The 26,389-nt window shown below is 50.4% G+C and overlaps 1 protein-coding gene across 4 annotated transcripts; it reads right to left on the reverse strand.

The window, feature by feature from the left end:
• Window positions 1-25: 25 nt before the first annotated feature.
• Window positions 26-26,047, reverse strand: Tecr (trans-2,3-enoyl-CoA reductase). Of its 4 annotated transcripts, none has more exons than XM_036187786.1 (13): window positions 25,901-26,047; window positions 2,613-2,663; window positions 2,055-2,106; window positions 1,707-1,751; window positions 1,516-1,619; window positions 1,321-1,436; window positions 1,140-1,245; window positions 990-1,062; window positions 868-911; window positions 715-772; window positions 551-639; window positions 339-384; window positions 26-255 (listed from the first exon to the last, which is right to left on the reverse strand). In XM_036187786.1, exons 1-13 carry the CDS (start codon window positions 25,913-25,915, stop codon window positions 128-130), a joined length of 927 nt encoding a protein of 308 aa, XP_036043679.1. In that variant the 5' UTR covers window positions 25,916-26,047; the 3' UTR covers window positions 26-127. The 4 variants fall into 4 exon arrangements, with proteins under 4 accessions (XP_036043679.1, XP_036043678.1, XP_036043681.1 ...); XM_036187785.1 differs by having other exon boundaries at window positions 1,707-1,754; XM_036187788.1 differs by lacking the exon at window positions 2,613-2,663 and having other exon boundaries at window positions 1,707-1,754.
• Window positions 26,048-26,389: the final 342 nt, after the last annotated feature.

Consider the following 26,389-nt stretch of genomic DNA (forward strand, 5'->3'; position numbering starts at 1 on the left):
ACCCCTGAAGAACACAAAGCCCAAGTCCAGGTGGAAGAGCAGGTTTATTGTTACTGCTGGAGAGCCACGGTCACCGGGTCAGGGGGTGCGTAGACAGTGCTACTTGGCTGAGCCCACGAGGAACTGCTCAGAGCAGGAAAGGGATGATGGGCATGCGCAGAGGTGGATAGTCACGGAACTCCTTCAGGTAGCTGCGATGCTTGCCTTTGGCCCAGATAGTCATCTGGGTGAAGCCCACCAAGGAGAAGAGGGCCACTGTGGGCAGAATGGGATATCAGAATAGGGGCGCCCCGCCAGAAGGGAACCAGGGACTCACCGCACAGGAACAAGGGACTCACCTGGAACACACTGCGTCATGATGGCAAAGCCAATCCAGGACCCTACCTGTGGACAGCACAAGCAGGGTGAGGACAGGGGCAAGCCCAGCATCACATGTATCCCTGGGGACGGAAGGCAGCAGTATCCCCAAATTCAAGCTTTAGTACTCCCCCACAACCCACCCTTTACCGTGTAGGTCCTCAGACCTGGGAGGAAGAAGGCAGTCCCTCACCTCATAAGTGTAGTTGGGACAGGACACCAGCAGAAATAGCCAGGTGAAGGGGTTCTTGGTGGGGTATGGGATCTTCCTGGTTTTGGACCCTGGCGTGCAGGACAAGAGTAAGTCAGACCCCTTCCTTCCTTACCCAGCTCACCCAGCCCCAGCAGGCCACTCACCAGCTGGCCGAAGGTCCCGAAGAGCCATGTGGATGGAGAAGTTGCCAAGCTGGCAGATCTATCAAGGAGAACGGGGTCAGTCCAGAGCCCCTAGCCTCAACCCACCCAGCCACCTCACCTCACCACACATGGTTGCCATCCCAGCCTCTTTACCACAAAGATGGTCAGCGCCAACTTAACCTGCTGGGTTCCGTAGGCTGCAGAAAAGGGAGAGCCCCATAAGAGAAGGTTCATGATGGGGTCACGGGGTAAGGGCACTGTCTGAGACCACTTACTAGGGGGTGTGTAGAGAGGGTGGTTGATGTAATAGGCCATCCATGCAGCAAAGCCCCAGTAGTAGGTGCAGTTCTGAAAGAGAGCAGATGTGTCAGCCTCGGGTAGGCAGGTGCTGCTGGTGGGCAGAGCAAAAAGAGCAAGGTGCTCACTTTGAAGATGTTCCTCAAAGGCATGGTTCCGTGAGAGAAGCGGTGCACAAACAGCGTCTCCAGCAGACGCTTGATGTAGTGGAATGAGTGGCAGATGCAGGCGAGGCTAGAAGGGATAGCAGACTCAGTTGGGGCTGATGCAGCCTCCCCTCCCTCCCACCCTCTTCCGGGCCCCACTCACTGCACCACTGTGTGCCGACTGGATGTGAAGTCATATTTGTGGCCATAAATGAAGGGTACCCGGAAGTAGAAGAGCAAGTAGATGAAAAGGGGCCCAGCATACTCAGTCAGGAAGACCTGGGAATACCCAGAGACAAGGTGAGGAGCCACCCCAGGGTGACTGAAGGCAGAGACCAGGGAAGGGGTCAGGGCTCACCGTCACCCAGCTGATCTGGGCTCCCAGGTCCCGGAAGAAGAGTGTGGCTGTGGTGCCCACAGGAAGCTTCTGCAAGACATCTTCATCTTTCAGTGACTTTCCCTCTACAGAAATGAGTCAGTATTCAGGTGCTGCCCTGGTATCTGGACCCCAGGAGCCCAAGGGAAAGGCTGGTGGACAGCTGTACTCACTGGGGTCCAGGCGGAGGGACTGTCGGGCAGGGTACCATTGCGGGTCTGCTAGGAGAAGGTGAGGGGTTGCAATACCCAGTCTGGCTGGGTTCAGTCTGCCCACCCTAACTCTGGGACCCCCCACTCCTCCCATCCTGTGCAAGGACACAGGGCCAAACAGGAGGATTTTGTCCTTTGGATGACACAAGAACATTTCCTGCTGGTGGCCACACGGGGGCAGCCTGCACAGTCGGACGGGCTGACTGCTCCAGTGTGCTGACAGGCCGCCTCTCCAAGCCCCTAAGGAAGCCCAGGTCCCATCAGAAGGATGACAGTAAGGGGGACAGAAGTGTAGGTGCCTGGACTCACGTGTCTTGGTGAAGAGGTTCTTGATTTCAGCAATGGTGGCCTGAGGCTCCACCTAAGAGAAAACGGAATCAGCCCCACAGGAGCCTAAACCCAGGATCTGGGGCAGGGGTGCCAGGAACAGGCAGGTCAGGCTCAAGCCGGCTGGCTTCAGTGAGTATAGCATCAGCTTCCACCTCCTTTACAGACACAGGGCCTTTCCAGGCCCCTTGTCCCTTCCCTACCAGGCAGCCAGCTTCCAGCCCCATGCAAGGGCCATGGCTGCTCACTCCAGCTCAGGGATCCTCAACCTTCCTAATGCTGTGACCCTTTAATACAGTTCCTCATGTTGTGGTGACCCCAGCCATAAAATTATTTCGTTATTATGTCATAACTGTAATCTTGCTACTGTTATGAACCTTAAGGTAAATATCTGATGTGCAGGGTCGCGCCCCTCAGGTTGAGAACTGCAGCTGTCGATGAAGGCAATACCCCTTGTGTGCCCTCTGGAGGACCAGGGGCTGCCAATGTCTGCACAGCCCCACTGCTCCTGGCGCTTCACCGCCAGGGTCACAGTCCTACCTTGTCCAGGAAGCACAGCTTCTCCCTTGTCTTCGCATCCAGAATCTCCACCTCAAAGAAGAGAACCGCCTTTTTATGCTTCTTGGCTACCTTGTGAGGCATGGGCATGGGAAGAGCATCGAGGCCTTGGTGGGCCTCCTTGGCCGCCATGCTCAAGCTGATATCCATGCCACTGCCGGCCCTACTGCTCTGCCTACCAGGCTGTGATGCCCACTGCCAGCCGCCAGCCCCCACCTCCGACCTCCCCTCACAAAGCTGCTCTGAGCTGGGCTGGGCAGCATGATCAAATTCTGCCGGGTGCTGGAAGGAAGCCTATGTCTGACCAGGCCCAGCCAGCTTCGATGCCAGATGTAATCTGAGTGGCACCAGGGCCCGGCCCAGCTAAATATAAAACCATCCCAGCCGAGTCCCCCAAAGGAGCCACATCACAGTCCTCCCCTGGGGGCTACCCTCATAGAAGCAGTTGGGTGGCCACAGGTCCTCAAAAGTGCCAGGGGCAAGATCTCCCAGAGAAGGAAGATCACCCCAGCCAGTGGCAGGGGGTGGCTAGCCCAACCCCAGCCCTAGTGCCCAGATCTGGAGGACAGGTTACTGAGCCTGGGGAAATGCCAGCTATCTGGAGAATCTGTGAGACAGATCATCCATTTCCACTTTTAAGCTGTAAGGGACACTGGGTTATTTCCCTAGTGCATTTGTGTTCCCAGGGAGGTGACAAATTCCGGAGTTGTTGGTGAAGCATACCTATCCTAACTATGGAGAGGAAAGAGTGAGCAAAGGCCTCCACCTCCACCCACCTCATTTTTCACCAGTTCCACCCACACCTGGTTCAAAACCACCTACATGGCAGTCTAGCTAACATCAATATGCTCACCCATGGATGAGTCTTGCTCCAAAGCCTTCAACATACAACCCAGGCCTGCCTGTACCCCTGGGGTCCACAGCCCCCAAAGGAGAAATCCCCAGAACAGAGTAAGGAGACAGCCCCAGGGATCTGGGCCATCTGCCCCAAAGGTCAGAGAAGGCTGCTGGCTGGCATGGCACTCTGCACTGCTCCTGCTGGCTGGAGAGGCCTAAGGGCCCTATGGGGATCCACGACTTCTCATCCTGAAGGAGGGGGCATCACGGGACAGAGAAGCTGGCCACTGCTACCTACATGCTCCCAACAGCAGGGTCTTAGGGCCCATCCTGCAGCCTGGCCTGCTAGGGGTCCCTGAGAAGATATGCATGGACCAACATGAAGCTGGCTGAGGAAAGTATGTGCATGTGTGTCTGTGTGTGTGTGTCTGTGTGTGTCTGTGTGTGTGTGTGTGTGTGTGTGTTTGTGTTTGTGTGCACACGCGCACATGTATGTGACGGGAGGCCCACGAAGGTGACCCTACACATTAAGGCAGCACTGTAGGACCTGGGCCTGAATTGAGAGCAAGGCTCTTATGCCAGCCAGTGGCACCCTAGCCTGCTTGCTCATCGATGCCAGAGCCTACATCATGGACAGGACAGTGCACAGAGATCACCTGCTATCAGCTGCAAACTCTGCTTCACCCTATGGCCTGAGGGGCAGATGACTGAACCCCACAAGAACAATACCAGACCAAGAGTCATACATTGGACCCCACTAAAGAGAAACAAGAGGGAATGAGTACTTGACGAATGTGTTAGAAGGGGCTAAGAGACAGGGCTCTGGGCTGTAGATACATTAATAGTTGCTGGACCCCCATGAGCACTGTGCACATGCTCAGAGTCCATGTGAATCCCAGGAAGGCAGCACAATGTCCACTGGGAGAGGCGGCCATGGAGTTCCTGCTGAACCACTCAATAGCTTAAAATACAACCAGCCCCTCTCCCTACTGGGCCAGCTGCCGGGGAGGGCTGAAACCCTACTCTCTCCCCCAGATGGGACTCTGCAACAAGGCCAGGAGCCCTGGTGCACCAGCTGGCTACACGTGGGTGGCAGGAAAGCAGCATGGAGAGGGCCACACTGAACAGCAACTCCCAAGCCGCAAGGACAGGAGTGCCTGAACCAGGTGAGTCAGGGGCCTCCCAAGTCCTGCCCAGCCCAGACCCCACAAACGTCTTCTCCCAGTGGGCCAGAGGCCATTCTTGCTGTGATTTTTGCAACTCCCTGAGCCTATAGAATTATTTCAAAATCAAAAGCAAGATAAAAGCTAGGTTAAGAGTACAAAGGAGGTTGGCTGGGTGAACGAAGCCAGACTTTCAAGCTGAGAGTGGCCAGGACCAGCCCAGGGCAGACAGCAGGCTGCTGGTGCCACCATGGGGTGGGGTGAGGGGGTGGGATGAGGGGCAGCAGCAGGGGGAGATGCTCTTTGTGAGTGATGCAAAGGTGTACTGACATAGAGGTGGGGCTGCACAATGAAATGTGCTGAAAGCCACTGGTTGTGTAATTTTTGGGGGGTGGGGGTGGCACTCAGGGGCGAGACTCTGACTCTTTAGCCCGGGATGTCCTTAAACTCGAAACACTGCCTTAGCTTCCCAAGTGCTGAAGAATTAGTTGTCTACCACACCCACTTGAACTGTGCACTTTTATTTACAGTCACAGGAACTCCAAAAGCTCTGGGATTGTATGTAGGGGCTCTCACATGGTGAGGCAGGTACTGTACTAGAGTTACACCCCAGCCTCCACAAGCAACAGACAAAGTGTCCAGCAAAAAGGAAAAGACAACATAGCTCCAGGGAACGACAGGATCTGCCCTCTCCAGACTAAGGAGACAAGGGGGACATGTGCACCTCTTAGACCTGCATTCCTCAATCACTGCTACCCTATCCTACCCTGTACTTCTCTCTCTCTCTCTCTCTCTCTCTCTCTCTCTCTCTCTCTCTCTCTCTCTCACACACACACACACACACACACACACACACACACACTGAGATCAGCCTAAAGTACAACTCTGAGGGGTACCCAGGTCTGCAGTCAGAGAACAGCGGGGTACTAAAAGGTGCCCAGACAGGGGTCCTGACCCTGAAGGCAGGCAGCCAGCAGGCTCTGGCCCCGCCTGGGAAGAAAGCAGCACAGCCCAGCTACGTTAAGGAAGGGAGTGCTACAGGATAGCTACAGCTAAGGGTAGTCCAGGAGGGAACCTGAGCCCAGGCTGGACCCTGCTGCTGAAAGCACAATGGGCAGGGTCAGACAAGGGCAGGGGCCCTGGCACAGGCGGCATGCTGGTTCTGCGGTGGCAGTCCCGCTAGTCTGTGAAGAGTTCTCACCCAGAGACTGCGATAACAAGACCAACCCAGCCAACCGCAGCTCCTGCTAGCCCAAGGTCAAGGACAGCAAAGCAGACTGAGAGGCAGCAAGAAGCCCACCCTAAAGGATGGGGGGGCTGGCCTTGGCACTCCACTGTGTGGCAAGATCAAGGTTGATGCAATAGAGAGACACTTGTCCCTTATTCTGAGACTCTGAGGTAGCAGTCTCGAGGTTGTCCCAGCCTGGCAGGGCAGCACAAAGATGGGGAAGCATGCCCTGCATCACCATTACAGGGCTCCTCCCTCCCTCCTGGGGCTATTGGACACATCTCACCACACCACCAATTTTAATACAGCAACCCCACCATGCACAGTGGCACACACTTATGACCCCAGCACTCAGCAGATGGACTCAGGATCAGTTCAGAGACAACCCTAACAACATACCAAGTTTGAGGCCAGCCTCAGCTACATGGGACTCTATCTTCAAAAAAATTTTCTTTTATGGCTGCAATTACACAGTAATTCTCTAGTTACTGCCTGATTGATCCACTGCCTCTTGGCAGTGTGCTCAATAAAATATTGTTTAAAAAAAATTTAAGAAACACCCAGAAATCCTCTACCTGTCCTGGGCCTGGCTGTTTTCTAGCCCCCAGAGTGGCCCCAGGGGGAAAAGTCACCAGGGTCATGCCTGAGGTCCCCATGCAGCTCCTCCCACCCTGTTCTGGCTGCTCCTTCACCTCTGCAGGAGCTTTGTTCCACCCAAGACCAATCAAAGGCAGCCCTCTGGTAGGAGCCTCCTGCTTCCTGGATGATTCTGAGCCTATACAGCGCCCTGGTTCTGAGGCACCTACACTGAGAGAATGGATCAGTTCACCAGGCTCCAGACCCCAGAGAAACTGGGGTATCCCTCAATGGTGTCCCAAGAGCTGATAGGCTCTGCATGGCCTAGAGGTAGCAACACACATTCCCTGGACACTAAGCTTTTAAAACCCATCTATGTGGCCCTTGATAAGCTATCCACTTCCTCAGCTGCAAGGGGGCTCTTCCAACCACCACCTCCCATTGTTAGTGTAGGAATTAGAGATGACAAAGAAAGAAGGAAGGGAGGGAGGAAGGGAGGGAGGGAGGGAAAAAAAGAAAGAAAGGAAGGAAGGAAGGAAGGAAGGAAGGAAGGAAGGAAGGAAGGAAAGCACAGGAACACTTAACCCATCTAGAATAAATGCTACCAAAAGCAAACAATGGGCCAGCCATGGTAGTACATGTCTATAACCCCAGCACTGGGAGGTGGAGGCAGGAGGATCAGAAAATGGGAGTTACATACCAAAATTTTGTCTCAGAAAAAAAGGAACGCACAAGAATACCATGTTATTGACTGACTGCAGCAGAAGAGCAACGGCAGATGTGCAAGGGAGCCAGCCAGGCTGAGCACTCGGGCCCTGGACCTGCAACCTTGACTGTATCCATGAAGGGACCCAAGGTCAAGGGCTGACAGAATTGTGCCCCACCCGGCTGGTGGCAGTGAGCCTGAACACAAGCAACAAGGGACCATGTGGGCGTAGGGAAGGACAGGGGGCAATGACAGCCAGTAGAGACTGCAATACTTTCCACTGCCCCCTTGTGCCAGGGGTGGAAGGATAGGCAGCACAGTCCTAACCATCATGGTCAAGTGAACAGCTGGGGTGCAGAATGGAAGCGAGAAAGCCTCCTCTTGCATCAGAGAGACCCTGGGGAGCCAACCACCTGCCTCTTCTCTCTCCCTCCCCAGGCCTCGGGCACTGCTCTAAGTACAGACATGGGAACAACACTACCAAGCCTTTCTATCACTTCTAGCCTGTCAAGGGAGCAGGGTCTAAGGGAAGAACAAACCACAGCAACTTGTATTGTCACCAAGAGCTTCGGTAAACCAAGATGGAGAAGTAGAGGACAGGGGACAGTTGCAGCTGTCAGGGTAGCACATGCCAGTAATCCTAACCTCATGAAGCAGGGTAGGAAGGCCACCCAAAGTTCAAGGCCAGGCTAGTCAGAAAGACCCTTTCTCAAATAAAATAAAATTAATAATAATAATAATAATAATAATAATAATAGTAATAGTAATAGAGCTTAAAAACAAGGGCCCTTGGGGAAGGACATAGCCATTCACCCATCTAGGGAAAGAGTTCCAAGCGGAGGCAACAGCAAATCAAATACAGAGGCCCTAAGGCTGCACTGTGTCCAGCATGCCTGAGGAGCAGGGAGCCAACATGAAGAAGAATGGGAGGTCGGCGCAGGGAGAGACCCAGCTGTTCAAGGCCTGGTGCCCATGGAGAGAACCTTGGCTTTGACCTGGGCTCCAATGGGACTCACAGAGAGTTTCTGAGCAGAGAAGGGACACAGTCTCTTTCAAGTGTTCACAGGAGCCGGCACTGGTGGAACAGTCTGGGGGATGAGGCAGAGGCTAGGAGATAATGAGGGATGGGAGAGGGTGCCTAATGGTTGGATTCTAGACAGATGGACAGGGAAACAACAGACTCAAGGTAGTCTCAAAGTAGGGATGAAGGAGCAGGAGTGTGACCTGCTGAGCCCAGTAGGAAGGAGCAGCCCCATGAAGGCCAGGCTGGAAGAGTGGGGTCTGCAATGTCTGCATGCCACAAGGACGCAAGATGCTTGCCCCTCTTCACAAATGTAGGGGCCCTGCTGCCCCAAGGTTCTCTGCCCATAAGCAAAACCATGGCTGCAGGGCTCACGTCACAGGTCAGGTTGGTGCTGCCACCCAGCCTTCCAGGTCAGCCACTAACTCATGCACCTAGAACTCAGGGTATTACTCCACTATGGGACCTGCTCAGTGACTCTAGGTGGGGACACTGGCAAACAGTCACAACCCTGCCCAGACACAAATGCTTCACAGGTGCCTCTCCTTTCATGCCCCAGTAGCCTGAGGAAGCAGGAACTATAGGTGTCTTAGTTGTTTTTTTGTTTTTGTTTTTGTTTTTGTTTTTTACTGCTGTGATAAGACCATGCCCAGAGCTTTCTTATAAAATAAAGCATTTAGTTTGGAGCTCATGGTTAGTGCTTAGAGTCCATGGCCCTCACGGCAGGGAACATGGCAGGAGGCAGGAAGGCATGGCACTGGAGCAGTAACTGAGAGCTCACATCTTGAAACATAAAACACAAGGCAGAGAAAGACAACGGAAATGATAAGGGCTTTTGAAACCTTCAAGTCCACCACCAGTGACATACCTCCAACAAGGCCACACCTCCTAACTGGGGACCAAGTAGTAAAATATATATTTACTCTGTGGGGACCACTGTCATTCAAACAACCACAGCAGGCTTCACATTCACATCCCAGATGAGGAAGCAAGGTCCACAAGCTCAGAAGCACAACCAGGTCACCTGGAAATGAACGCCTGAGCCTGTACAATTCCAAAGCCGGCCATGAGTTCACAGCGATGCCGAGATCAAGACAACCCAGCCACAAAGCCACCTCCATGTGGCAGAGCAGCATACTCTCTCTGCTCAAACCAGAACCTCTCTGGTCCTTCAGCCAGCTATTGCAAGGACTCATGAGGCATAGGGCATGTACATTCTTCTTAGGGTTACTGCTGAGCCCAGAGGACAGAGACCTGGCCCAACTGTTGGTCTAAGCACAGTGCAGGCAGGTTACCAGTCACAGGCAGACAGCTTCCTCGTGTTCACCTGAGACTCCAGCTCAGTGTTTCTGGCTGCCATTCCCTTTTACTTTCCAGAAATACCCAGTAACCCTAATAATGTTATGATAGCTGATGACTGGGATGCAGCTGCCTGAAAACCAGAACAGACTGCACCTGCTCTAACCCAAACTCGCCCTTCCCTAGTGGTCTTGGCATTTGACTTCATTTTTCCAGGGCACACCAGGGGCAAGGGAGTGTTCCTTCCCTACCAGGCTCTCTCAGGGACAGTACTGGGAACAGTCTGCCCAGGGCAGGAACAGCAGAGACACTGGCCACCTATACTTGGCCTGTGACCATGCCTTGGTCTCCAGTCTCTGTGGCAACGTGACAGGAGCCAGGGTCTGAACACCATGTCCACAGGCTCTCAAGTCAGGACTGGCACCAAATGCAGAGGCCACAGCAGTGAAGTGGAGGAGGGAAGGGTGTGGGGAGCAGTGGCTGAGAGCTTACATCTTGAAACATAGGGAGGGGAGGGGAAGGAAGAGGGGGAAGACTGGGCTGGAGAGACAGCTCAGCGGGTAGATGCTTGCCACCAAGCCTGATGACAAGGTTTTATTCCCAGGATTCACATGGTGGAAGGAGAGAACAGATTACTGTAAGGTACCCTGACTGCAACATGAAAGCACACAGATGTCCATGCGCACGCGCGCGCGCACACACACACACACACACACACACACACACACACACATACACATACATACACACACACTTTTTTTTTCTTCTGTTGGAGATTTCTTTGGGACAGGGTCTCACTGTACATTCCTAGCTAGCCTGGAATTGGCCAGGTAGACCAGGCTGGCCTTGAACTCAGAGATCTACCTGCCTTGCCTCTGCTTTTGCCCAACATTTTTTAAGTTTCTTTGTGCTGGGTGTAGCAGTGTATACTTTTAAACCCAGTATTCTGAAGGCAGGGGAAGATAGATCTCTGTGAGTTTGAGGCCAGCATAATCTACAGAGTAAGTTCCAGGCCAGCAAGGGCTACAGAGTAAAAGCCTATCTCAAAAAGCAACAAAAAGAATCTCTCGCATCACAAAGAATTAAATAAATAAAACTAAGCAAAAGTGAGGTACGGCTGAATGGTAGAGCACTTGACTAGTACATACAAGTCTCTTAGGTTACATCCTCAGCATGGCACAGAGGTAGGAAGAAAGGGACACCCAAGACTCAATTATCCAGAAGGCAACTCACACAGTCACACACAGACACCAGCACTACAACACAGCTTACCTTAAAGGGCCAGTCTCCAATTTCAAATGCATGCAGAATGTATTACCTACACAGGGCATGTGGGTGCTACAGAGTTGCCAAAAACCATATTTCTTGACTCCAGAACCCCATGTACCTACTTCTGCTAACCCAGCCTGGCACAGTGAGGCTATACCCAGGCCACCTCCTAAAACCAGAAAAGCCAAAGGCAGGGTGAGGCAACAACTCCATGTTTTCCTATGGCAGGCAAACGCTACCCTCCTGCCTGGGAAAGCAGAGTTGTCTCCAACACTAGGTAAGGTCAGACAGGCAAATGGGAATGTTCACAATGACTGCTGTGGGCTAAGCGTTGCGGTCTTGCCTGGAATCCTAGCACTGGGGCAGAGGATGCTGCAGCCAAGGCTAACCTGGGCTGTGTATCAAAATACTGTCTCAAATCAAATTAAAAATAAAAAGACTGCTATAGCACCACCCAGTGGACTGGCAGGAAGAACCCTGCCCTACTTACCAGAATCAGGAAGTCCTACAGTTGCCCGGCATCTACAGCTTCAAATGAAGGGCTGAGACCTAGACTTCACACGAAGGTGGCCCTAAACTCAATTCTTACCAAAAGAAAAAAATCTTCCTGGTGGCTGGGATATATGTCAGTGGGTAGCAGGAGCTTAGTTGTGTACAAGGCCAGGGATTTTATACTTGGCAACAAAGGAAACACTTCTGAGGGCCGGATGGGGCAGCCATCTCCAGGCACCCCTATCACACCGATGTGCCCACCCAGAAGTCCCCCTCCCCAAGCCACAGTCACCCCCTCTCCCTTCTCTTTCCCTAAGGGAGTGGCCAGGCGGTATGCACATCTGCCTCACTGCTCTCCCAAGGCTGCTGGAGTGAGACTGTCCCCTACTGAGCAGCCGGGGCGCAGGTCTCCAGCCCCAGGACAAGGCTAAGAACTCAAGAGGGCTGCACCTCGCCTGAGTTTGTTCCTTAGTATGGATGAGCCCTCACTGTGGGAGCTGCAGCCTGGGTGCCCTCTGCCCTCCTCCAGAGGTGCACCTGTCCTCTTCCTGGGCCCTCACAACTATTACCCTCTTGCAATTGGTGATCTAATGCAGGCCTCTCTCCATTACAGGAAGACTCTGGCAAGCCAGGAAGCTTAAGGAAGCCAAAGATGCTGAACCAGAGGATGTGCTGACTCATCGGCCACTGTCCATTGTGCCCACTGCTGACTCCACCCAGGCCAACAGGCAGGTGAGTCTGCCCATGAGCTCAGCTTGCCAAACAGCCCTCTAGGATCCTCATTCACAACTCATTCTTAAAGAAAGATTTCTTCGGGTTGGGGATTTAGCTCAGTGGTAGAGTGCTTGCCTAGCAAGCACAAGGCCCTGGGTTCAATCCTCAGCTCGAAGAAAAAAAAAAGAAAGAAAGAAAGATTTCTTCTTTACTAGTGATCCCTTTTTATATGTGAAAAACCACAGTACATTCAGATCTCTGGAGATTCAGCCATGAAAGGAGAGACGCTTGCTGAGTATATATAAGGTCTCGTTTCAACTGCCAGTATAAAAGAGAGGCAGCAAGAAAACGAATATCGTAAATAGTTCTATATAATATATGAGAAGGTAATAGGACATGCAACATGAAGCACGAAAAGGAGAAAAGGGTGTGCTGTGTGCACGAGCAAGTGTAGATTTTTACATAAAGTGGTCAAGAAATGCCTCCCTTGCCATACTGAAGGAGTAAGGAGCCTAGAGGCGGCCATCCTCAAGGGAAGAACAGCTGTGCACAGACCTGAATGAAGCATGGCAGGAGCTCACACTGTGGCCTAGAGTCATATGCACGAGAGGAGGGAGAGGTGTAAACAGGAGGTGATGTGGCAGACAGGCACTGGGAGGCTGAAGCAAGTTCAGGCCAGCCTGGGCTACATGGCAGAAACTTTATCTCAAAAATAAAAGAATACACCTGGATCTGGATGGGCTCTAGGTGTGGCTTGCAATGGTAGAGCTCTTACCTAGAAGATGCAAGGCCCCAGATCCCATTCACACACGCACATGCACATACACACATACATACACATACACACACACAAACACACACACACACACACACACACACACACACACACACACACACACACGTATTTTACTGTTTATTATCACTATCTCCTGCTTGAGCAATGACAGTGATTTTTCCCACCTTATTGTGGGGAGGCTACACATAGGTACTTACGTGTCATATGTTTGGAGAGGCCAGAAGACAAGCTCAGTTGTTACTCCGCCTTGTTCTTCTGAGACAGGCCTTTCACTGCCCTATTGCTCACTGATTCCAATACCCTAGGCTGGCCACTGAGTCCCAGGGATGTCTCTTGCCCAGCACTGGGATTAGAGGCATGCCCCCCAGGTTTTACCCATGGGTATTAAGACTAAAACTCAGGTCCTCATGTTTGCATGGCAAGTACTTTACCAATGAGCCATCTCCCTAGCACCCAATTATTTTATTAATTTATTCATGTATTAAGGAGCATGTATATGGAGGCCAGAGGACAACTCTGTGGAGCTGATTTTCTCCTTCCATCTTTCCTTGGGTTCTAGGGGCTTGAACTCGGGTCCTCAAGCCGGCATGGCAAACACCTTTACTGCTAAGCCATCTCAGCAGCCCTCCCACCAGCTTTCCTTATATTTATTTACTTTATGTATGAGTGTTCTGCCTGCATGTAAATATGTGCACAACGTGTGTTCCTGGTCCCATGGAGATCAGAAGAGGATGTCGGTATCCCCTGGAACTGGAATTACAGATAGTCGTGAACACCAAACTCAGGTCCTCTGTAAGAGCAACAAGTGGTCTTAAATGCTGAACCATCTCTCCAGCCCCTACCACCACCACCATTTAAAGTTGACATGTAATTTATTTTTACCTCAGAATGAAGTTACTTGTAAATGACATCATCTCTAGACTACTGTACTGAACATTTTATGTAAACAATGATGGGATTCTATTAGTCTATAACATCTGAACAGTAAGTTAATACCAAAATATCATTACCTTTAATCCCAGCACTCAGGAGGCAGAGGCAGGTAGATCTCTGAGTTTGAGGCCAGCCTGGTCTACAGAGTGAGTTCCAGGAAAGCTACCCAGAGAAACCCTGTCTTGAAAGGGGAAAAAATGAGGTCAGGAATGGGTGTGGTGTGGATACTTCAGGAGGTTAAAAGGCAGTAGCATCAGTGACTTCCAGAGAAGCTGCTGTAATCTGCTTTGAGGCTGGGTTTCTCTCTCCTCCCCAGCACCCGGCAGCATGTCACAACTAGAGGTTGTGCTGATCAAATAGACCAAGTGAGGCAGTATCTGCTGTAGGCCAGGCTTGCTCAGGCCTTTGACCCCTTGCCTCTGCTGTGCTGAGAGACAGGATGTTGCCAACCATAGTAGGGTCTTCTTTGTCTTAATGTAAACACTAGCTGTGTTCACAGGCATAATGGGGAGGGAGAGAAAAGAAAACAGAGTTGAATAAACTACCCCAGTTCAGACCAGATTACTGCTGCAAGATGCCCTGCTTCATCTATGATGGGAGATGTCCATAGTCAGGGCCACTGGTGTACACCTGCTATCCCAACCCTTGGCAGGTTGAGGCAGGAGGATTGCCAGGTCAGCCTAGGTTACAATAGTGAGACCCTATCTCAAAAGAACTAATCTAAGAGGCTGGCAAGTACAAGGACCTAAGTTTGATTTAAGACTACAGGGGAAAGCCAGGAGTTTAATCCCAGCACTAACGTATAGGCAGGGTTGTCATGATTAGAAGGCTAGCCTGGGCTACACAGTGAGAGACTCTCGAAAGAAAGAAAGAAAGAAAGAAAGAAAGAAAGAAAGAAAGGAAGGAAGAAAGAAAGGAAGGAAGCAAGGAAGGAAGGAAGGAAGGAAGGGAGGGAGGAGGAAGGGAGGGAGGGAGGGAGGAAGATAGAGAGAGATGGATGGATGGGGGGTGGGTGGATGGATGGATGGATGGATGGATGACATCACTCTGCCATAGTGGGCAATCTGGGCTCAAGTCCCAGTCCAGCCCTATGGCAGCTGCAGGGTCAGCCAGGTCATGCAGGCAGTGTTTGGTACTGCACCACTCAGCTCTGTCTGAGGCTCACTGCAGTGGCCTCCTTCACTAACCTAATTTCCAGGGCTCCTCAGGACAAGTCTAGGCAAGAAAAACCCCACAGCCCCAGAAGCTAGACCCTTCCCCTCAGCAGGGGAAAGAGCAGACCAGAGAGGGCAGAGAACCAGAGGTCACAGGGTTGGGGAACCAGGTCTGCAAATGTGAGCTCCAAGCCATGGCGGCTCCCTGGGAGAAGTATAGAGATCAGGCAGCTTGGAGCACAGCAGTCTTGGACTATCTGGAGCAAGTCACTGTGGCCTTGTGGATGCTGGAGAAGGACAACAGTGGAGCAAATGTAGCTACAAAGACAGTGTGAAAGGATCAAGGGCCCTGGACTAAGAAAGGTACAGAGAGGGGAGTTGGGGGAAGCACACCTTTTTCCTGGCTCCTGGGACACCACTAACTAGTACATACCACCAGTTTTCAGAAAAAACAAAGTGTGTATGTCAGAGCTAAGCAACGTGAAGCATGTCTGTCATCCTGGCACTCAGGACACTGAGACAATGGACGAGCATGAGTTCAAGGCCATACTGGGATACACAAATTCCAGGAAAGTCTCATCAATAGGAAGGTTACACTGATTATAGGATGCTTCCCAATTTAACACTAAAATTTTTGGTGTGAGCCAGTGGTGCACATCTTTAATCCCAGCACTCTAGAGGAAGAAGCAGGTGGATCTCTGTGAGTTTGAGGCCAGCCTGGTCTACAGATCAAGTTTCAGGACAGCCAGGGCTGCACAGAGAAACCCTGTCTCAAAAAACAAAAACAAACAAACAAACAAACAGTTTGCTGCTCCTGTAGAGTTCCATTCCCAGTGTCCAAGTCACAGTGGCGGCTCACAATGTGATTCCAAGCCCAGAGGAACAAGGCCCCTTCTGGCAAGCAAGGAAAAGAACCGGGAGGAGCGGCAAAGCACAGCACTCATCAAGGCCTAACTGTCTTCACCGGGATGGGAGCCAGGTCCCATCCTCAAAGCCAGATCTGCCACGCACCCCAACCCGGAGCCATCCCCTCTGAGGCCAGGTGCTGTGTTCCCTGGTGGGCTTCTAGGGAGATGAATCACGTGGCTGCCACAGAGCTTGCCCTTGTTGTGCTGTGGTTCAGTGGCCAGAAACAGACCCTCACATCATCAAGAGATCCCAAAGCTCTGAGATCAGCTAGAAACTAGGAGGGAGCCAGAACAGGAACACAGATATACAGTCAGTCAGTCAGTCAGTCAGTCAGTGTCTGTCTGTCTGTCTGTTTCTCTCTCTCTCTCTCTCTCTCTCTCTCTCTCTCTCTCTCTCACACACACACACACACACACACACACACACGCACGTGCACACAAGTGTGCGCACACACACTAGGGAAAGAAAAAGAGATCAAGAGAAACAGAGAGAAGAAAAAGGGTTACTCTAAAACATGACACCATTTAGGTTGGGAATGTGGCTCAGCAGAGTGCTTACCTAGCACAAACTCAGGGCTCCATCCTCAGCACCAAACAAACACTGCACAGTGGCACACAAGTCACTGGCAGGAGGATCACAGGTTCAAAGTCATTCTCAGCTACAAAATGGATTCAAAGCTAGCCTGGGCTACATGAAAGCCTGTGTCAAAAGGCATGTGTATGTAGCAGATAATCTCAGCACTCAGGAGCCCAAGACAGGATCACAAGTTCAGTGGCATGAACAGGCAATAGCCTGACTTCAAAAAATTAAAAAATAAAAATAAAAACATCTACAGTGAACATGGACACATTTTTCCTTGTCCTTATTCCCTGACATTACAAAAGACCTGCACACTCCCTATGCAAAGATCACACCAGTTTTAGAAGGGACTTGAGAATACTTGTTCTTCATCCTCAGGGGTGCTAGAACCAATCCCCCAGGACACCAAATGACAGAGTAATGCTTCTGCTATACATATCCCTAAAGATTCTGATACCGTGTTTTGACAGTAACCCTAGAGTGACCTTCCCCAATCGCCTCCTAACCAGAGCTCCACCCACCATCTACACACATACATGCACACATGGATCAGACGCTGGCAGGGCCCTCCAGCACCAGAGGCTGCCTGATGCCCATACGAACTTCCTTCCCTATCTGCCTTGACAGACCAAGATTCCCAGACCCCAGCCAAAGCTGCTACTCCCTTCCCTAGGCAACAGGACTCTGAAGGTGCCAGGAAGGGGACAGGCTCTTGCATTCCCCAGGGCTGCCTGCAAAAGGACATAAGCTCTGCTTGCAGCAAAGCTATGCACAGCTGCCTAGCTATTTCCAGTACTTTTCTCTCTTGCAATCAAGGCTGGGAGAGGCTGAAAATAAGGAACAGTGGCCCTGTGCCTTTCCAAGACAATGGTTATGTGAGGGCTCCCAAGGATTTAAAAATAAACTGCCCTCAGATAGTAACACATTAGACAAAGTCAACAGGTAAAAGAGTTTCATCATCCCTGGCATAAGTCCACAGATCCCTAGGGAAGCTACAAAATCATGCCCTGCCCAGCAATCCTGTCAGCATAGGCCTCCCACAAGGGAAGCTGGCCCTAGACAGTGTCTGCTGTCTCAGCAGGGCTCAGAGTAAGGACTGGGACCTCAGGATAGGCCAGAGATAAAGACAATCCCAAACCTGTGGCCAGAGTACAGCAGGATGCTGGCCAGCAGCAATCCATCTGGCAGGGTATTAATACTTAAGAGGATATAAAGAGCTCAAACTCCAAAATTAGTAGTCATCCAGTTGATAAAAAGGAAATAAAAAGACGGTTTCTCAAAAGAAGTACAAATGGCCAAAAAAAAAAAAAAAAAAGAAAGAAAAAGAAAAAGAAAATAGGCCAGACTTGGTGGCCACACCTTTAACCTCAGGCAGGAGGGCAGGAGGAGCTCTGTGAGTTCAAGGCCAGCCAGCTGGGCTACATAGCCAATTCCAGGCCAGTAAGGGCTTCACAGTGAAATGCAGGCTCAAAAAACAAACAAACCTAAGAACCAGATGTGGTATCACACCTTTAATCCTAGCACTCTGGAGGCAGGCAAGGGGATTTCTGTAAATTCAAGGCCAACCTGGTCTACACAGTGAATTCGAGGACACACAAAGCTATAGTGACAGCCTGTCTTAAAATGAGAGGGAGAGAGAGATGACTGTGAAGGAACTGTGACTGAGAGCAACTGCTGTTCCGTCATGCCCCTTGGTCAACAGTTGATCTGCATCCTAACATCCATGTCAAGTAGCTCGGACATCTGTAACTTCAGCTCCAAGGGGTCTGATGGCCTCTTCTGGCTCCCACACACATGTGCACAGACACTCATAAGTATCATAAATAAAGATGGGTTTTGTGTTTTGTTTAAGAAAGCTGTCACATGATGGAGCACACCTTTAATCTCAGCACTTGGGAGGCAGATGTAGATCAGCTCTGTGAGTTTGAGGCCAACCTGGTCTACTACAGAACAAGTTCCAGAACAGACAGGGCTACACAGAGAAACCCTGTCTTGACACCACCCAACACACACACACACACACACACACACACACACACACACACACACACACACACAGAGAGAGAGAGAGAGAGAGAAGAGAGAGAGAAAAGAAAAGGGTTAACAATGGCTCAGTGTAAAGGCACTTCCATGCAGACCTGGTGACCTTAGTTCACTCTTAGGATCCCACAGTGGAAGGAGAAAGTCAGTTTCTGAAACTGATCCAACCCCCTCTTCTGGCCTTCACAGACACCAGACACACATGTGGTGGACATAAAGACATGCAGGCAAAACACTCATACACATAAAATAAATAACTAAATCAACATTTTAAGGGAGTGGTGCACAGTGGTGGCGAAGCCCTCAATCCCAACACTCAGGAGGCAGAGGCAAGCGGATCTCTGTTAGTTCAAGGCAGCCTAGTCCACAGAGTGCATTCCAGGTCAATCAGGGCAGTCACACAGAGAAACCCTGTCCCAAAAAAATAAAATAAAATAAAAAAGTCAGGGTGCGGGTCACAAAGGGCAAGGAGCACAGGTAGGTGGCACTTCAGGCAGCACACAGGGACACAAATTTGCCTTTGCCTGACAATTTATAACTGGGAACTTAGCTGCAGCCAGGAAGAGTGCCCAGCACCTCACCCTCCCTCAGCCCTGTCTCCTAAGTCAGAGTGAGAAATGTAAGTAAAATAACTGCCCTGGGACAGGGCAGGTGCCCCTCCCCCAGGCCATGTCCTTTACAATCACATGCCCACTCCTTCCTCAGTATATGGTCACCAAGGCTGACCTGAACTCTGCCACGTGACAGCTCAGTTTCCCCATATGTCAAGAGGGTAAGAACCATACCTGCTTCACATATAGTAAGGCTAGACCACAGCAGAGTGGGCAGAAGGACTGGAGTGGACAACAGTGAGAGAGTGGGCTTTGCATGCTCCAGCCCCTGGGCTCCTCCCCAGTACCAAAAAAGAAAAAGGTAAGCTAGACATCCTGGTGCAAGCCTTTAATTCCAGTACTCAGGAGGCAGACAGAGCTCTGTGAGGTCAAGGCCAGCCTGGTCTATATGGTGAGTTCCAGCTAGCTGGGGATGCATAGTGACACCTTGTCTACTAAAGGGGGGGGGGGGGCACAAACAAGAGGCTAAAGGCACTTGAGCACATGCGCACGTTAGCACAGCTTTACCATGATTATGATGGCATGCTACACTCTCATAGCTGAGGCAAGCATCCCCAGCTGTTAAAACATTCTCCTCTGTCACTATCAATAGCACCATGAGGTGTTAAGACCTGAACTTGACCAACCAGCTTTCCCACCCAGCCAGACCTGCCTGTCAAAGGGCAGGACTCCCTACCAAAGCCAACAATGTTATCAGAACTAGAAGTCTCTTCTGAACCAGCTCTATGCAGTGGCCTGTGTGTCCAGGCCACTTGCTCCTCTCCCTCTACTCAGAAGTCAGTGAGGCAAGGCTCTGCTGGGCTCTGGGGAGCTCTAAGTTGCCCACAGCATAACTGAGCTAATAAGTGCACATCACCACCACCAGCTCAGCTCCTCCCAGGGTCCTGCGGTCTCAGCTCAGCCTCCCCCACTGTGTCTTGGCCTCCTCCCTTCTCTTCTCTCTGCTCTGCCTGACTCCAAAGCCTTGAGCGGCTGCATCACCAGGGACCACCATAGGAGGTAGAGATCGATATCCCTGGTACTCATCAATGTGCAGTCAGGCCAGGCAAGGAGGTAGGGAGCTGGCTGCAGCACCAGCCCCTTTTCAAGGCATGAACAGCCCCACAATAGCCAATTAAGCTGCCAACCTGATGTCCCTGAAAATGCAGTAAGAGCCAATACACATTATTCAAACCCATTATATCATTTCAGGGTGAGAAGGCTAGAGAAGTTAAAATTTGCCCATGAGGGCTAGCTAGAGAGCTCAGTTTAAGAACTAGCTGTTCTTCCAGAGGAGTAAGTTCAATTTCTAGCATCCACATGTCAGTTCACAACTGTCTGTAACTCCAACTCCAGGGAATCTGACTGATGCCCTCTTCTGGCTTTCCAAAGGCACCAAACACGTATGTGGTGCACAAATATAAACATGAAGGCAAAACACCCATACCTATACACATAAAATAAAAAATTTTTTTTTTTTTAATTTTCACCCCTGCCAGAGGCAGAGAAGGATCTCAATCCAGCTCTGCTGCAAAGCCTGAAAGTCTTGCTGTCTTCCCAGGACAGAGAATCGGCACAAATACAGTTACCCAAGTCAGGCAGGCTTGGCCCAGGGCAAGCCCCTGCCCAGGGTTAGTTCCCACCTGTGCAGTGCAGTTGTTAACACTGCTATCACCTGCCCCAGAATGCTAAGCAGAGGCACAGCTAAGGATTCTGCAGGGAAGATGAGCCACACCCATGATCATGGTCTGAGGTATGCTAAGAGAGGAAAGGTGTGAAATGCTCACAGCAGCCGGACCCAACAGCACACACCTATATCAGCACAGAAAATAAACCTAAAAAGAAGTCTGGCAGGTGTAGAGGTTCGTGACTTTAATCCTAGCACTTGAAAGGAAGGAGCAGGCAGATCTCTTGTGAGTTCCAGGACAAGGCTGCCTAAAAACAGTATCTCAAAAAAAAAAAAAAACAAAAAAACAAAAACAAAACCTAAATACATTGCACACAACCCTCTCCTATATATACAGCCTTGATGGTATAATTTCTAGCCTCATCAGAATGCTCACTAATTAATATTCATGGTCCTTTCACAATCAAGCAGGTTTTGTTCCAAGGAGCAAGCACAAACAAGCTAGAGTTAACCAATCCACCCACCATTTCATCAAAGGGCCATGCCAAACTTCAGCCTCAGGCCTGGCCTCAGAGCTTGCACACAGGTCTACTTTCTTCTTACCTATCACCTACCAGTTTTCTGCCTCTGAACAATTGCCTTAGAGCACCAGGCATGATGACACATGCCTGTAATGCCAATAATCAAGGTCAGGGCAGGAAGAACACAAATTTAAGTCAGCCTAGGTAACATAGTGAGACCCTGTCTAAGAATCCAAGGAAGAGCTGAGCATGGTAACACAGCAGCACTCCAGAGGCAGAGTAACAGTGCAGTGGTTTATAGACACTTGCTGAGTTTGGATCTCAGAACCCACATAACAGCACACGCCCATACCCCAAGTTGAAATGGACAGAGAAGCAGCCCTGGGTACTGCTGGCCTCTAGCCTAGCTCCAGGTTCAGGAAATGACCCTGCTTCAAAACTCAGGTCAACAATAATACAGTGCACTGACACCCTCCTCTGGCCTCTGCACAGGTCCGTGCACACACAGGTGTGATTGATGTGCACCAAACACAGATAATATCAATGATGATAATAGTAATTGTTTTAGATTTTAAATCAAGGACTAGGGATGCTGCTTGGTGGTAGAGCACTTGTTCAGTACAATAAGAAAGGCCCTGGGTTCCAATGTCTAACATTAAAAATAATAATTGTTTTAAATGCCTCTTGACAAACCCTCTACTTTCAGAATTTTCATACTAAATCTCTGGAGGAAGCCAGCCAAGCAGGAACTTGCCTGAGGTAATAAATTGGTCTAGAATGATCTATAAGATGGGTACCTTTATAGCCTGCATGGTGATTCACACCATTCCATGAGCTTGAGGTCAGCCTGGGGCTACAGAGGATCTCTCTACACGGACAGATTCTCGTGAGATTCATAGGCAGATTTACAAGACACAGTAGCCGGCTACAGCTACCACAGGGATCATCTCCAATGTCATCTCCAGTGGAAAAACACTAATAAAAAAAAAAAAAGACGTGAGCCTAGGACAAGCAGCTCTCACATCAACCCTGCTGACTTTACACCAAGCCCAGGCCAACCTGTTCTAGAAGCTTCCAAGGCCTAGGCCTTGGAAGGGGTTCTCTTTCCTGCTAGATAAGCCATGAACCGAGCTGACAGGAAACTTATCAAAAGCCACAATCTCCCCTCCAGGTGGAATCCTGTCCACTGTGACACTAACTGACCATGTGAAAGTGAGGGCGACCTGAACTTTTCTGAGCATGACATTTTAGGCTCTTGATCTGCGTATCCATTATGTACACCGAATTCATGCAATGCCCTGAAGACAGAAGAGGGTGCTGGGGCCCCTAGAACTGGAGTTACAGATGAGTTAGACCACAAGTGGGTGTTGGGAATTGAACCTGGACCGTCTGGAAGAGCACTTAACCTCTGACCCATCTTTCCAGCCTCTGAGCACCAAGTCTGTCTACCCCATCAACTGCCCCTCAGGCTGGAGGTGCAGCTCAGTGCAAAGAGCTGGATGGCATGTACAAGATCCTGAGTTCCATCTCAGCACCACAAAGTCCAAAAACAATCAGTGTGCATCATGCTATCTGAGGTATCTGTCTATGGGTAAAAGGTCTTTCTTTTTTAATTCAAGATAGTCTAGAAACTGGTTCTCTCCTGCCACCTTGTGGGGTTTACGGATCAAACTCAAGCAAGCCTTCAAAAAGTGCCTCTACCAGATGAGCTATCTCACTGTCTCCAAAGAAGTCTTTTGAGAGAGGGAGGCCTTCCAGTGGACTGAATGCTGCCTGGGGGCAAAGGATGGACTCAGTCCTTCAAAGGTTATCTATTATTTTGCTTTTTTAAATGACATTTTTAGCCAGGCATGGTGGCACATGCCTTTAAACTCAGCTCTTGGGGTAACAGGTAGATCTCTGAGTTTGAGACTAGCCTGTTCTACAGAACAAGTTCCAGGACAGCTAGGGCTACACAGAGAAACCCTGTCTCAAACAAACAAAAAACAAAAATACATTTTTTTAATTGTACTACATGCACACTGGTGCTACAACCACGTGTGTGGAAGTCAGAGGACAACTTGTGGGAGTTGGTTCATGAAGCCCTCTTACTAGGGTGGCCTGGAACGCACTGTGTAGCCAAGGATGACTCTGAACTTCTAATCCTACTGCCTTCCCCTGCAAGTCCTGGAATCACAGCATGAGCCACCATGCCTGGCTCCTGCAGAGCTGGGGATGAGGCCCAGGGCCTCCTGCATGCTAGTCAAACACTTCAGAAATCTATTCTTTAATGTGGAGAACCAACACTTTCCCCCAGATCTTAACTGTGAAAGGGTCGCTTCCATTTTTATTGGTCTGCACCAACAGTTCTCCAAACTGGGCTAGAAGACAATAGATGCTCCCATCCCCAAACGACAACCTCAGTGGGCACTGGACAAGTGTCAACAGAGAATAACAAAACACTGGGAAACAACTTTTCCCTCCAAGGTCACCTTGGCTGTTTGTTTGGTTGTTGTCTATTTCGTTTGGTTTGGATTTTTGAGACAGGATCTCTAGCCCACGTTGGGATCAAAGTCACTATGTAGTTGAAGATGACCTTGAAGTCCAGATCCTCCTGCTTCCATCTCCCAAGAGCCAGGACTAAAGGCATGTGTCAGCTTGTCTGGCTTTACTCAGTGCCAGGGATCCAACCAGGGCTTCAAGCCCATTAGGAAAGTCCTCTACCAAATGAACTGCATCCCCGTCCCCAGTTTGGGTCTTGTCTGCCTTTGTTGTGCAGTGCTGAGATGAGCCCAGAGCCTCGATGCATGCCCAACAAGGGCTCTGACACTGGACTACCACCAGCCACAGGGCTCTGAGAACTACAGCACGGAGAGACTGAGGCACATCAAAATGACTGACTGAAATTCCATCTTCTACCTCTGCTTTTCGCACTGAACATGGCTTTTTCCCCAGGGCAAGAGAGGAGGTATGAAAGGGAAAAGCACACCAGAAAAAAACTTCCTTTTGAAAGTAAAGCTGAAGGAGGCATAAGGATTAGACTCCACCTCCTGGTTCTTATCACCATGCTAAAAAAGATAGAGGATTTCTAGATTAAAGGTTTCAAAGGACCTGGGGAAATAAATAATTATCATTCTTTTTTAATATTTTCATAATTTTATATTGTTATACTTATTACATATAAAAATAATCAAAATACAGATGATGACTAGAAGTATTCAACTTGGGTTTTTTTGTTTGCTTGTTTTTGAGACAGGGTTTCTCTGTGTAGTTTTGGAGCCTATCCTGGGTCTCGCTCTGCAGACCAGGCTGGCCTCGAACTCACAGAGATTCGCCTGGCTCTGCCTCCCTTGTGTGTGCAACCACCACCCGGCTTCAACTTGTCATAAATATAAAATTATCAGCCAGGCGTTGGTGACAAACGGAGGCAGAGGCAGGCAGATCTCTGTGAGTTTGAGGCCAGCCTGGTCTACAGAGTGAGTTCTAGGACAGCCAGAGCTGCACAGAGAAACTCTGTCTTTGAAAAAACATAAATAAATAATTATAAATTAATAAAATTATCTCCCATGTATTAGAGATTCCTAAAGTATTGCAATTTGCAGAGACAATCGGTGGTTGCCAGGGGCTAAGGCAGTGGGAAATAGGGAGATACTGTATAATGGAGGTCATAAGGGGCCTGCCTAGCAGGGGCAAGTCGCTGAGCTCCATCCCTGACTCTACAAGTAGAGGAGGGTGGCAGAGGCAGGGATAGAGGAGGAGAAAACAACCTACCTTCACTCTAGTCTAAAAAGGCTGGAGATGGGACAGTGATGACATCTGAACAATATGAATAGACTTAACGCTGAACTATACAGTGAAAATGACTACCGAGGAAAACTGGGCAAATTTCATCACAAATTTAAAATTTGGGGAGAAATACAAGCAATCTCTCAATTTGTTAGCTTTCATTTACGGAACTGCATGGCTCGTGGTATCTTCTTCCCTCTGTGTTCTGCAGACACTAGCTGGGATCTTTCGACTCACTTGACATCTCTGACTTTCACATACATCATCAGGAAGAGATTATGTAAGTATCCTACCTCAGCAGGGCCATGTGTTCGAGAGAAAGGTAACAGAATCTCAGGAAAACGTCAGTCAGCCCTAACTAACGCATTCTTACTATGAATATGAGCAATCGGTTACTGTTTTAAGATTGTTACTTAAAAGTCAGCAATAACGAAACTAATAATCAGTTTGGTCAAAAAGAGCATCACAAGACTTCGTTTTAAGAGGAAAAGGGACCCAAGATTGAGTCAGAAGACTTAAGCTTCCAGAATGATCTTGCGCGTTCAGATTTCTTCCCCAGCGATCACGGGCTGGTTGACAGTGGAACCAACTCCCTCGCCGTCCAGGCGTCTATAGCGAGGAGTGGGTGCGAAGGTCGGAATAGGCAGGCCAGTCGCTGAGCCCCTTCCTGAGCCCAGGCGCTGGCATGGTGCAAGGATTGTGCAAGAGAGTCGCTCGCACCAAGAACAAGTGTTCCGCACTGCACTTCTCCCGAACACCTGCCACTCGGGCCACCAAGGATGCTGCAAAAAAGCTGCAAGCTTCTCCCAGGCCCTGCAGGACCCTAAGGCATCCTCCGCCCGCCCCCCACCCACCCAAAAAAAAAAAAAAAAGGCCCTGGGGAGCATAAATATCTCCTTGCACATGCGCAATGGGATATACCAGCAGGCCCCGGGCTCGCTGCGCCTGCGCCATCGGCGGGGAGCCGGACCATAAAAAAAGGGTCCCGAGGCCCTGAAGGGGACTGTGCGGTCTGCCTGCCGCAGCCGCGGCTCAGGCCCGCGCTGCTTACCTCGTAGTGCTTCATGGCTCCTCCACAGGATGGCGCCGCTCCGCTGCAGCTCAGGTGCCGCCCTGCCGCACGAAACACTGGCCTGGAACACACGCCGTGAGCGGCGCTCCACTAGCTCCGGCTCCGCCTCTCTGTGCGCGCGCGTCCCGCCGGCCAATCAGCGCGGGGTGCACCCACCGCTCGCGCCACACGACTAACCAATCAACGTCCGAGATTCAACGAGGGGGATTAACCCCCTCTCTCAGCTAGGCAGGCAAGATTAAAACCCGACCACCGACCAATCAAAAGGGAGCCTCGGCGCAGCGCGCCCTCTGGCCCCGCCCCTTGCAGTGGCGCTGTGGAAATGCGGCGAAGCCAGGCTTAGGTCAATGCACCAGAACCAGAGCAAAGTGCTGAGTGACCTGGGGGCTGTCGCTGCAGGGCTGGCAGCACTTCGGGGTGACTTGTAAGGTGCTGAGAGGCTAAGACGCCTAAGAGATGAGACCTCAG

Source organism: Onychomys torridus, chromosome 5, assembly GCF_903995425.1.
Source record: "Onychomys torridus chromosome 5, mOncTor1.1, whole genome shotgun sequence".
Lineage (NCBI taxonomy): Eukaryota > Metazoa > Chordata > Mammalia > Rodentia > Cricetidae > Onychomys > Onychomys torridus.

Coding starts and splice junctions, on each gene's coding strand:
- Tecr (XM_036187785.1), bottom strand. Junction 2,107..2,612: donor AGCTGTGCTTCCTGGACAAG/GTAGGACTGTGA, acceptor GTTTTCTCTTAG/GTGGAGCCTCAGGCCACCAT. Junction 256..338: donor CATGACGCAGTGTGTTCCAG/GTGAGTCCCTTG, acceptor TTCTGCCCACAG/TGGCCCTCTTCTCCTTGGTG.